Raw genomic sequence first — 12135 nt, forward strand, 5'->3', positions numbered from 1 at the left:
CTTTGACAAGCACTGTGGCATTCGGATGGCGGGGAAGAAGAACAAACTGGGGAGGAGGGTGGAGAGAATGGTGCGGCAATGAAGGAGTGAAAGCCCAGAATCCCTGTGAATGTTCATTGAAACTAATAAAATTTAATAATAATAATAAAAAATTATTCTTCATTGAAACAGATCAGGGAGAGAACTGTTTAAAAGAAATCTATGATTAGGTATTACTGTCATTCTATGATTAGGTATTACTGTCATGGCAAAAGTCCATTATAAAAGCTACACAGAAAGTGGACTTGGGGTAGGAGGATTGTATAACAATGAAAGAATATTTTTTACTTTTTTTTTAAAAAAATTTTTTTAAATTATTATTTTTGTGTGAGTGTACCATCAAATCAGATCTGACTGGTACAGGAGGAGATTGTCTCTCCTTCCCTGGCAGAGCATCTGGTGGATTCGAACCGTGCACCTCTGGGATTGTAGTTGCAGCTCCTTACCACCAGGCCACCAGAGCTCCCCTAGAATATTTTTTTTCTTCAAAGAGAAAAGTGCACTGGGGGGAGGGCTGGGTAGGGAGGAAAGTGAGGAACAAGGTATGAATGGAAATCCAAAGTCTCTATAAACTTCCATTAAAATTTAATTTTTAAAAAATGCAAAAAGAAAAAAGAAACAAAACAACAAGATGCCTGAAAAGCAATTTCGCTCCCTGTCCCTTCCTGCCCCTAGGATCAGATGTTGCAAGACCTGGGTGCAGGTGACACGTGGCACAGAAGGGGAAGCAGAGAGCTGGCCTGAGGCTGACCCCTCTGACTTTCATCTCCATGAGTCATTCCTGCTTTGTTTGCATTCTGGAAAGAGCAAACGTTCTTCATTTGAATGCAAACACCAAGCTCCAAGGCTGAACAACAAAGCTGAAGATACTCTTCTTTCAACTGTAAATGACCAAGTGTCTGCGACAGACTGTGCTGCCAGGAAACTGTACCGATTAGCAGCCTGAAGTTCCTGAGAGGTGGGGGACAGACTCAGGGAGGGACAGGCCTGGGTAAGGTCCGGGCACTTCAGCCCCTAACCACAGACTCACCAGATTCACTGAACCGAATCGCGTGCTCATAGATATCCGAAGCCAAGAAGATGAAACCAGGAAGCGGAAGGGCGTGCTGGGGAGAAACCGTAGAGAGAAATGGAAATGCAATATGATTATAAACAGATTAGTTTTACAGTGTTTGCACATTTCACAAGTTGTTTGACTAGCATTATCAAGTAAGAAAGCGGAGTTAGACTAGGTGATGCACCTGGAGCTGAGTGCCTGGCCTCACCTGGGACACCAGGACACACAAAACAGAAACTAGGAAGGCAGCTGACTGGCAAGCTGGGTGCCCCTCCTGCACGTCTCAGCACAGAACTCGGCACCAGAGAGTCTCCTTGGTGGAGACCCTTCCTCCCAGGGCAATACCCTGGGCTGTTGAGTTCATTCCGGGTCATGGCAACCCTCCATCAGACTCCTGAGGTGGTAGGTTTGAACTGATGACCTTTTAGGTTTGCAGCCCAACACTTAACACTGCCACTGTTGTTGCTGTGTGCAGTTAAGTTGGACTCGATCCATTGCTGACCCTCCAGTGGGCTTTCAGAGGCAGCAAATCACCTGGGAGGAGACTGCCCATCCTCCTGTGTAGCACCTGGTGGATTCAAACCACGTGTCTTTGGGATTGCAGTGCAGCTTCTTACCACTAGGCCACAAGAGCTCCCTACCATGCCACTGTTGTTGTTATTGCTGTTGTAGGCTGTCAAGTCAGAACTGACCCACAGCTGACCCTCCTGCAGGTTTTTAGGGGGAGTATATCACATGCATCAGAGAGTTGGACAATGACCAGGGAGGACAGAAGGAGAATTGATGCCTTTGAGCTGTGGTGCTGGAGAAGAGTACTGAGAATACCATGGACTGCTAGGAAAACAAACAGATTTGTCCTGGAAAGGGTTAAACCGGGTGGCTCCTTGGAAGCAAGGATTCTGAGGCTCCGTCTAACATACTTTGGACATGTTGTGAGGAGAGACTGGTCCTTAGAGAGGGACATCATGCTTGGGAGGGTGGAGGGACAGCGCAGGAGAGGAAGGCCCTCTATGAAGTGGATTGATTCAGTGACTGGGATAATTGGGATGGGAGTGTTGGAGACAGTGCGATTGGCACAGGACAGAGCGGAGTTTAGGGCTGTTGTACACAGGGTCGCTATGAGTCGCAGGCGACTCGACGGCACATAACAACAACAACAACATATCACACAGGAGGAGTGTCCATTCATCTCCTGTGGAGCAGCTGGTAGATTTGAAACACATGCGCCAAATAAGAAAATAGTCTATACGCTATCTTTTTTTTTCTTTTAAAAGCCAAAGCTAATTTTTACTTAAACATTCTCAAGAGAGTTTAAGAAGTCCAAAGGATCAAAGACATCCCGGTTTAATAAAGCTTACAGCAACTGGTGCCCATCTGCACCTCGACTGATTCAGCTTCGACTTCAGTATGGCCAGCACTGTGCCCTGGAGTTACTTCCAGATTGAGACAGTGCTAACTTGCAGTGTTCTCAAAGGTCAATTATGATAGTGGTGATGAAAACAACACTTCCAGCAACAGTATTACCACTGCAAAGCACAGTGTTGTATGGTTGTTACTCAGAAGCCATGAAACCTAATTGGGAAACCAACACTGCAAATCAGGTTAATAAAAAGCAGAAGGATTTGCACATTCTATGCGACAATGGGTCCTCCATTGTGACCCACATCCTGGTCCAAAAGTTACCATCCTGAGCTGGCACCATGGCAAATCTGCTCAAAGGATGCCTGGGGGGGGGGGGAGAGTATTTTCAGTATCTTTTATCGAGACATTAACAGGACAAAGACTGACATGACTTATGTTAGAATGAGGAACAACTTTCAACAATGGCACTAAAGGTTTTTCACAAAGTCAGGGCCACCGCTTTCAGTCATAAGATTCTGAGCACTGTTACAGGTGTGCCTACCCTAGTGGACAAAATATAATGATTGAGACAAAGACACAACTGCAAATGGAAAACTTATAGGATTGGTTCACGGGTTCCCCCACTCCACCTGGCTTCACAGCGTTCAGAGCTATGACTCCTGGGAATTGTCAAGGTCATACTGGACAAGCCACCGCTCCTCCCTGTGCTATCCGGTGACCGTGATCCAACTTCCAGCTGCACATTCTCCGAGGGCAAAGCTGCATGGCAGGTAATGGCCAGAAAGAACGCAAAGGGCACCTGAGCGTATGTCAAGTTCCAGAACTCACCTACGGCTCATCCCTCAGCCTTCCACAAGCCAAGGGCTTGGGATCGCAAACTCTAAAGGGCTTTTTACTGGGATTTAGGTGAGATTTTGCAGAGCAAATGCGTTTCTCACTCAGTGATTCCAATTCAGTTTGTGTAGGCTGAGATCTTTCAAAAGCAAATACCCAGGCCTTTCTTCCAAGGGCTATGGAAGTCACAAATTACAGTTCTTGCCATTACGGAATCTGGTGGACGTCACTGACCAAGCAAAAACTAGAGCCAGCGTCCCTCCCTCAACAAAAGGGAACAGGTCGCCTGCTCAAAATGTCCTAGGATGCATGAGGATTTTGAGAAAAGGTTCAATGGACAAAAGGCAGACTTCAGGGAACTTGCAAGATTAGGACGACAAATGTGAGGTCAGGACGAACATGAAGAGGAGACGAAAAAGAGGCCGAAGATGAAGGCAGAGCACGCTCTTTACAATGAGCACCCCGCCCATCTCTGTGACACTGGACCCTGAGCAGTTTGGCGGATTGCTGAGCATGACCGCGGTGGTCCTGCTCTGACGGGGAGGTGAACCAGGAGAGCGCACCTGTTTTGACATCCCTGGCAGCACACTCCTGCCCAATTAATGGTCTCAAGTTGCTTGTTTGCAACTTCAGTACCAAAGGCTGGGAGCACAGCTGTCCCAGGGGCGGCTGAGCCTGGAGGCCACTACCTCACCCAACCTTGAGCAGCTCTGTGTGTGACGGAGGAGGAGAGGAAGGTCAGAGGAGGCAGCTGACCTTAAGGGGCTCTGTGTGGGGCTCAAGTGGCAGGACAGACAGGAGGACAGGAATGTCAGAGGAGGCAGCCGACCTTGAGGGGTGGGGAAAGGAAGGTCAGAGGAGGCAGCCGACCTTGGGGGGCTGTGTGAGGACCTATGATGACAGAACAGACGGAGGAGGAGGGGGAGGAGGCAGCCCCATATCCACAAACCAGAAAGGCCTGGAACATAAAGTAAGATGCTGCACTGCAATCCCAAAGGTGGCTGGTTTGAATCCACCAGGTGCTCCACGAGAGGAAAGGCAATCTCTCCTGCACGTAACTGCCTCTCAATACCCGCTGGAGGGTCAGCTCTGAATCGGGTCCAACTCAACAACACACAGCAACGGCACAACAACCTGCTAGGGAGTGAGTCAGGCCCAGCAGGACTGGCCCTTTTGCCCCAGCCTCGCCCCATCAAATGCCTGCAGAGCCCCCCTTCTCTTCCCGCCCCAGGTCTCCACGTTGCTTAGAGTCCATTTCCTCTACAGGAACCTTGCAGGGAGGCTCCCTGTCCCTTGGGGTTGCCCTGGTCAGTGGATGTGCCTCACTCAGGCTGGGGACTGCGGCCATCTCCTGCAGGGAAGGGTCTGGTGCCTCGGAAAGCACTTTAACCAACAGCCATTGTGTTTATTCTGACTCATGGCAGCCCCATGGGCACTGAGCAAATGAATCAGTGCTGTTTCCAACTCCCAAGTTTTCAGAGCTAACTCTCGGGGCCTTTTTTCTGAGGTACCTTTGCCTGGAGTCAAACCTCCGACCTTTCACTCAGCAGTGGCATGCATTAACTGCACTGCCTAGGAACATTAATTAAACTCACTGCCATCAGGTCGATTCCAACCCTGAGGGACCCTCCCTTGGGTTTCCAAGTCTGTGAATCTTGATGGCAGGAGACAAGCTCATCTGTCTCCAGCGGAGCAGTTGGCGGATTTGAACCACGGACCTATCAGTTAGCAACCTGACAAGCTGTGCACCTGCCACCACGGCTCCTCACCCAGCAACGTGAGTGCACTACTGGAAGAACTTCAGCCATGGTCCCAGGGCAGCTTGCTGCGAGTAAACTGGTGCTTCAACTACCTCAGAAAGACGGCAAATTTCATTGGAGATCCCATATTACAGTCATTAAGGTTCACCTTCCCCAGGCTCACATTATAAAACAATGCCTCCTTGGAGTGTTTCCCGAACTGTTTGTACAGGGTCTCCTGGAATATGCCCATCCTCGCCGACATCAGAAGGGCAAATGTCAGAGCCCCGATACCTGCAAAACAAACGGCAGGTTATGAGGTGCCTGTGTCCTAAAGAGGAGTTATTTGTGAAAACTAAACAAATTTCATAAACCAGCCGTAGAACATGAGCAATGTTTTAAAAATAAGCCTCAATCACAGTATCATCATTCAGTCCTTTAGAATTCTCTGTATCTCTCTATATAATTACGTATATATTTGTACACTAAGAAAGAATCAGAAGGGAGCTCTGGTGGCCTAGTGGCAAGAAGCCGCACTGTAATCCCAGAGGTACGCAGTTCAAATCCACCAGATGCTCTGCTGGAGAAGGAGGGGCAATCTCCTCCTGTACCTGTCAGATGCAATTTGACGGTACACACATAGAGAGTAATAAAAAATAATAAATAAAAAAAAAAAGGAAGAAAGAATAAGGGAGCCCTGGTGGAAAGAAACTTTATCATTCATTTTACTTTCCCCACTTTTTTCCTGGACTTTACTTTCATGCTGTTATATTTCTTTCAAGTGTAAATTTGCAACTGCGGACCATTCTACGTGCATGCACCACCCCCACAGGTCCCCCTCTGTGGGAACGGGAGAGTACTGCCAACGACATCATTCCTACAATCAATGCGTGTCCTTGTACATGAATCTTTAAACATTAAATCCTCTCTTGGCTAACCTCACCAAAGTGGAATTACAGAGTCAAAGGTTATGAACATTCTAAAAACTCAATACATATTCCTCCCCTCCCCCGAAAGGCTGCATCAATTCCTGTCCCCAACAGAGGGAACGGGAACAGTTGTGTTAATGCAATCTCAGCAGTCATGAGAAGTATCCGTTATTATCTTGCCAATATTATAGGCCAAAAATACAAGGGCGTTGCCTTTTTGTTTCAATCTGCACTTCGAGTAAGGCTGAGCATAAAATCACTGAGTATTAATTTTTCCCTCATGAACTATAAGCTCCGATCTTCTATAAATTGTCCTTATTGGGTGAAGTATTTTCCTAGCAGCTCACAGAGTTCTCTTCATGGTACAAACATCAGTGCTCAGAGAAAGCTGCTGAGCCACGTCCTGCAAGGAGGACGCACACCCCTGGTCACTCTTTCTACCTTCACCTGTTAAGTCTCAAGCCATTTCAGCCTGAAAAACTGTATACGCCTGGAAAGCGTTTGGCCTCTCGGGCTGCACGACACGGAACAGAGCTCTACAGTGGGGTGCAGTTAACCCCTCAAAGGGACACCTGGATTTTTAAAAGTCCCCAGGAGCTTCTGAGGACTGGTCAGGTTTGGGCACACTGCCATACGGGACAGCAAACCTATGAAGAAAATGACTCTGAGTTTTGTAAATAGGACCCGTGGAAGATGGGAGGGTCCACGGCTCCAACAAGCCCTTCCTCCTCTGGTCAGCTCCCAGAACAGCGGCCACCACCCCACACACTAGTCCCGCAGAGGGACAGGCCAAGGAAACATGGATGACTCCAATCCAGACAGTTGCTTTTATTCACTCTTGCACACCTCGGTGTGCTCAGTGACACGTGCCCCCAGGAGGCCTCCCCGTCCACCGGATAATTTGTTTAGCCAAAGCTTCTTGCCAAGAAACGTGCCCCTGAGGAGAAAACTCGGCAAACAGAACTGCAGAGGCAATTAGCTCTGTGGTAATTACTGTACTCACCTAGCAGCCACCACGCAAACGCCTGGAAGCCGTCGTCGTCGCTCACGCTGGACTGGGAAGTCTAGGAAAGAAGGAGAAACACCAGGGCCAAAGACCAGAATGACTCACGAGACGCCCAGCTAGGAAGGAGACGTGCCACCCGCTTCCCGCCGCTCGTGAGGCCTGAACCGCCCGGTGTAAGCGTCCCCAGTCACGTTATCACGAAGGACCTGGGCCCCAACAGCAAGGAGAAGGGGTGATTCTTACCACCTGCTTGGCTGACATGAAAGTACAGATAAATATCCCCACAGAGACCAAGGCGATGGCGGTGTACTTGAACACACTGTATCTGCAGAAAGAGGAGTGAGTCATCGCAGGGAAGCAAAGCCCATCTGAATGGGGCTGATGGTCACAGAGCCGAAGAGCACAGATCTCTACAACACGGCAGCAGAGCCTCTCCCCACCAGGCTGTGGAAAGCACGCCAAGGTGCCAAATGGTCTCCAAACCACACACCTCCCGGGTGGACTTTCAAAGCAGTTTCTCAATAGTTTTGTTGTGTTGTGTTTTGTTTGTTGTGGTTTTTTGTTAACAGCTTGTTTCCTCAAAAGAAAGAAATAGAAATGGAGACGACATGACATTCCATTTTGTTCTTAAGCGTCTAAAATCAAAGGCTGAACCAGATCATAGCTGGAGTCCACCGCTGTTCCTGACTCTAAGGGGCCCCAGCCTGAGTCCTAGGAGACAACCCACCTCAGAGCAAGAGCAGAGTATCACAGTGGAAGGCTTCACACTCCAAAGGAATTCAATCATCCATCTTCGGGGTAGAAGCTGAGGGTGGATGCTTTTTTCCCTGAAGTCTCAGAATGAAATGACTTCACTGTTGTCTCTAAAGGCTCTTGTAGTCGGGTAAAGGAAGAACTATCCTACTTAGAGGGAGCTCTGGTGGCCTAGTGGTAAGAAGCTATGCTTTAATCCAAAGGCACACAGTTCGAATCCACCAGCTGCTCCACGGGAGAAGGATGGACAATGTCCTCTCATGCAATTTACTGCCTCTGAAAACCCACAGGAGGGTCAGCTCTGGGTCAGTTCTGAGTCAACGGTACACAACAACATCTCCCAAAAAGGAAGTATGACAAAAATAACAGTGGTACCTCCCGTTCACTAAAATAGTGTACTGAGCGACCAGCTCAGATTCCAGGTGACAAAACAACGGATCTCAGGCAAGAATGAAATGAAATGAAAACTACGGGATGAGACCATTCAAAGTTTTCTACCCAGTTGCTTTGTGCAGATCTGGGCACAGCATCTTCTGAAAGGCCGACGCAGGCAGTCAAGTATGTGAAACAGAGGGGCTAAGCGGGCCTCGGCGGAGAAGAGGGAGACTGAGGACACCAGGGCGGGCAGACCTACGGAGGCAGAACGCTGGTGCTCCCAGAAACGCCCTGGAGGGTCTCTGTGGACTGGAATTGACTCACTGGGGGTGGGTTTCCTGAGAGAGCCAGTGGTGACACAATCACAGAGAACTTTCCTGAATCCTTCCATCCTAACTTCCTGGCCACTTACTCCATAACTGGGATGTCTTAGTCATCTGTTACTGTGAGGCACCGTCGAGTCAGAACCAACTCACAGCTGACCTTCCGGTGGATTTTCAGTCAGTAAAACGCACAGGAGGAGACTGTCTCCATCTTTCTCTCATGAAGCTGGTGAATTCAAACTGCGAGTCTTTGGGTTGGCAGCACAACGCCCTACCCCTCATCCACAGTGGATGGTTTTACTAAACAGAAATGTATTTTGTCACATTTTTGTTGTTAGGTGGTAATGAGTCAAGTAGGACTCACAGTGGCCCTGTGAACGACAGCTCTGAACCCTGTCCTGTCCTGTGCCATCTTCACCGCTGTCACACGTGAGCCCATGGCCGCAGTCACTGTGTCCATCCGTCTGGTTGATGGTCTTCCTCTTTCTGACCCTCCACCTTTCCAAGTGTGAAAGCACCGTCCAAGGAACCGCCTCTCCTGTGACATGCTCAGAGTATGTGAGACGAAGCTTCCCCCCTTATCTCCGAGGAGCACACTGGCTGCACTTTCTCTAAGATATACCTGTTGGTTCTTTTCAGTACTCTGCTCCAACACCACAGCTCAAAGGCATCAGGAGGCCAGAAGTGCAAACGCAGAGCACCAGCTGTCGGGGCCCTGTTCTCTCTCTGTTGGTGTGGAAGAGGCCCTTGTCTCTTCACAGTTTCTGGTTTCCTGGTCCCTGGGAGGTCTCCAAGTCCATTTTAGCACTTCTCTTACCCCATGTCTCCTCTGCTCATTGGTTTAATCACTTTTTTTTTTACATTTTTTTTATTATTTTATTGTTTTGCGTGTGTGTGTGCGCGTACCGTCAAATCGGATCTGACTGGTACAGGAGGAGATAGTCCCTCCTTTCCCGGCAGAGCATCTGGTTGATTTGAACCGTGCACCTCTGGGATTGCAGTGCAGCTTCTTGCCACTAGGCCACCAGAGCTCTCCTAGTTTAATCACTTTTAAATCTCAAAAGAGACTGATTAAAGACACACCTTACACAAATTCTACCACATTAACATAATAAAGACAAATCGGTCCCAAATGAGAACAGAACCACAGGCACAGAAGCAGGGTTCCCACACTTATTTTAGGTATTTTTCACACATAATGAAGGCATTTTCTTTATAATACTCTGCAGATTGTAGATTCCAGTTAAGATTCCATTGCTCTGACAAATTCCTTTTTTGACAAAATGCCCAAGAGAAATTCTGTGATGTTGGAAACTCTCTTATCTGGATTCTTCAATATGGCACCCACTTGCCATGGATGGGGACAAACTTTTAAAGTGGGACTGGTGAGGCTAAGAAACTATTTCTTTAAAGAATTTAAATATACATAGTTGCACACAGCTGGTGGCTACCACACCTGAAGCATGGTGATGACAGGAGCTGGTCAGCTCTCTGCTAAGAAAGTGCCACCAAGGGCACAGGTGGGGCCTCTCACCTGGTCAGCCGCCTTACAAATGTGCCTCATTCATCACAGAGAGAACTGAGAAAAAAGGCAGAGGGTCAAGAACAAACTTATCCTCATGATGAGAGAAGGAGTCCAGGTGAGCAGCTCAGGACAGCATTTCCTTACACAAAATATCTAAGTGCTTTACGTACCTTTTCTTCAGAATGATAATTCCTAGAATCATGTTGGCGATCAGAGAACCCTGTAAAGACGAGGGTAAGAACGTAGGCTTAGTGCTCTAGGGGGAGAGGTAACAGGGCTCAAGACGAATCAGAACACACACACAGCTGGAAGGGCCAGAGGCGGAAAGAAGGTTGCGAACAGTGGAATTGGTAAAACTGCACTGTTCGTAAGGTAACAAACAGTATAGACCACAAAAATCTATCGTGCAAATGAATAAAACTTCTCTGTAGCATTCCAATTTTAGATATATGCTGCAAAAGAGAGCATCTCTCACACACACACACACACACACACACACACACACACACACACACACACACTTTATTGTTAACATGTATTTCTTTCCTACCAAATGTAAATCTCGTGGTCGCCCTCCACTCCTTTCTGCTCCCAGAAACACGTTCCCCAGAACAATATGTTTTGCTTTGATCAGCTACATACTGTCCTGCGCTGTCGAGTTGGAACCAACCCACAGCTGGCCTTCCAGCTATGCGAGTTTTCAGAGGCTGTAAACCAAATGGGAGGAGACTGTCCATCTTTTTTTCCACAGCGCAGCTGGTGGATTCGAACTGCATGCCTTTGGGTTGGCAGCTTAACTCCTTGCCCACTAGGCTAGCAGAGGGCCTTCCAATAAAACCTTTCCAAGGTGGCAGTGAGAATAAACAAAACAAACTCATTGCGGTTGAGCCGATTCTAAGCCACAGCAACTGTACAGGACAGAGGAGAACTGCCACAGAACATCCAATTGTGCGGTCTTCACGGAGGCAGCCCGCTGCGTCTCGCCCCTGTGCTGGGACTGGGATGCCAACAGTCCTGTTAGCAGCTGAGTGTTTTCAACACCGCACCACTAGGTGAGAATAAAAATTGTCGATTTTCAATAACTGGCCCTAGCTGAAGCTAGGACTGGCAGGAGTAATTTATGTACTATTTTTTTATTTAAAATCAAATTTTCATCTACTTAATTGTAAAAACTTTTAGTAAGTGGTCTTCCTGCTTCCATCTCTAGCTTTAGTGAAGGAAGGTGTGTAAGGACCTAACTATTTCTGGAGGATGTCCGTCAGCCAGCAGTATTTATTAAAGTCTACTACGCCTTCAATGTGGGAGAAGGTTGGGGAATCTCCTCCCATGTGCTTAGCTGCCTCTGAAAACACACAGGAAGGTCTGCAATGGGTTGGTTTCAACTCTATGGCACACAACATGTCTTCAATCCTTTGACATCCACCTTAGTCATTGTAAGCGGCCTCGGAAATTCCCTCTCTCAGACACACAGTGAGGACATAACTCCAGTTACCACGCACTGTGCATGGTGCCAACTACAACCACCTTAGGGCACACCCTGCTCCCCCTGTTTACAGACTTCCCACCTCACACAAGCCCGTGGAGAGCAGCTCTAGTGTGGGAGACATCCTGCGTTCCTCAAGCTTTCCCGACTCTCTGCTTACATCAAATCAGAACTGCAACTCGTCCATATATGAGCAGCAAACGAAATGTTATGGAAGAAACAAGTACGTGATAAGCAGTTCAAGAGGATTAACAGGCAGTGTGAACACAGGCGTCAGTGTGAACACAGGCATCAAGCAGATGAAGAAGTGAAAGGTAAATTCTACCTCCAGGGGATTTTTCACTTTCCATGTATGCATCACTTGTGAGCTGATATCAAAGAAATAAAAGCAAGCCCTCCATTTCCACATGGCTCCCTCCGTGCCTGACCTGTCTGAGGGAGGCCACACCAGCTCTCCTCCCCTGACCTGCTCCCTCACACGCCCCTCCACCTGTGTCACGAGCTCAGCCCACGGCCCAGCACCCTGTGGGGGCGGGGGGACTCACAGATCGGAATATCATATGCAGGGGCATGGCGATGTTGAGGTTCAGGGCGTAGTTGTTCACCACGCTGACGGTGAAGAACATGGTGACCATTACCGCGTAGTACCTGGAATGCAGGGACACCGTCACACAGAGTTCAGAAGATCAAGGGATTCCCAGTTAAAAAAA

General features: G+C 48.2%; 1 protein-coding gene across 1 annotated transcript in view; it reads right to left on the minus strand.

Moving 5' to 3' along the window:
- The window catches only part of SLC35B4 (solute carrier family 35 (UDP-xylose/UDP-N-acetylglucosamine transporter), member B4), a 31898-nt gene that overhangs the window by 5630 nt on the left and 14133 nt on the right, over nucleotides 1-12135 (minus strand). Inside the window, exons 3-8 of the mRNA XM_006887201.1 lie at nucleotides 11971-12073; nucleotides 10113-10162; nucleotides 7210-7291; nucleotides 6964-7024; nucleotides 5216-5325; nucleotides 1070-1145 (exon numbers count right to left, since the gene is read on the minus strand). Coding sequence (XP_006887263.1) covers nucleotides 1070-1145; nucleotides 5216-5325; nucleotides 6964-7024; nucleotides 7210-7291; nucleotides 10113-10162; nucleotides 11971-12073 — 482 coding nt within the window. The remainder of the gene's footprint in view (nucleotides 1-1069; nucleotides 1146-5215; nucleotides 5326-6963; nucleotides 7025-7209; nucleotides 7292-10112; nucleotides 10163-11970; nucleotides 12074-12135) is intronic.

The sequence above is a fragment of the Elephantulus edwardii genome, unplaced genomic scaffold (assembly GCF_000299155.1).
Source record: "Elephantulus edwardii isolate Elephantulus edwardi_28Jun2011 unplaced genomic scaffold, EleEdw1.0 scaffold00055, whole genome shotgun sequence".
Taxonomy (NCBI): Eukaryota; Metazoa; Chordata; class Mammalia; order Macroscelidea; family Macroscelididae; genus Elephantulus; species Elephantulus edwardii.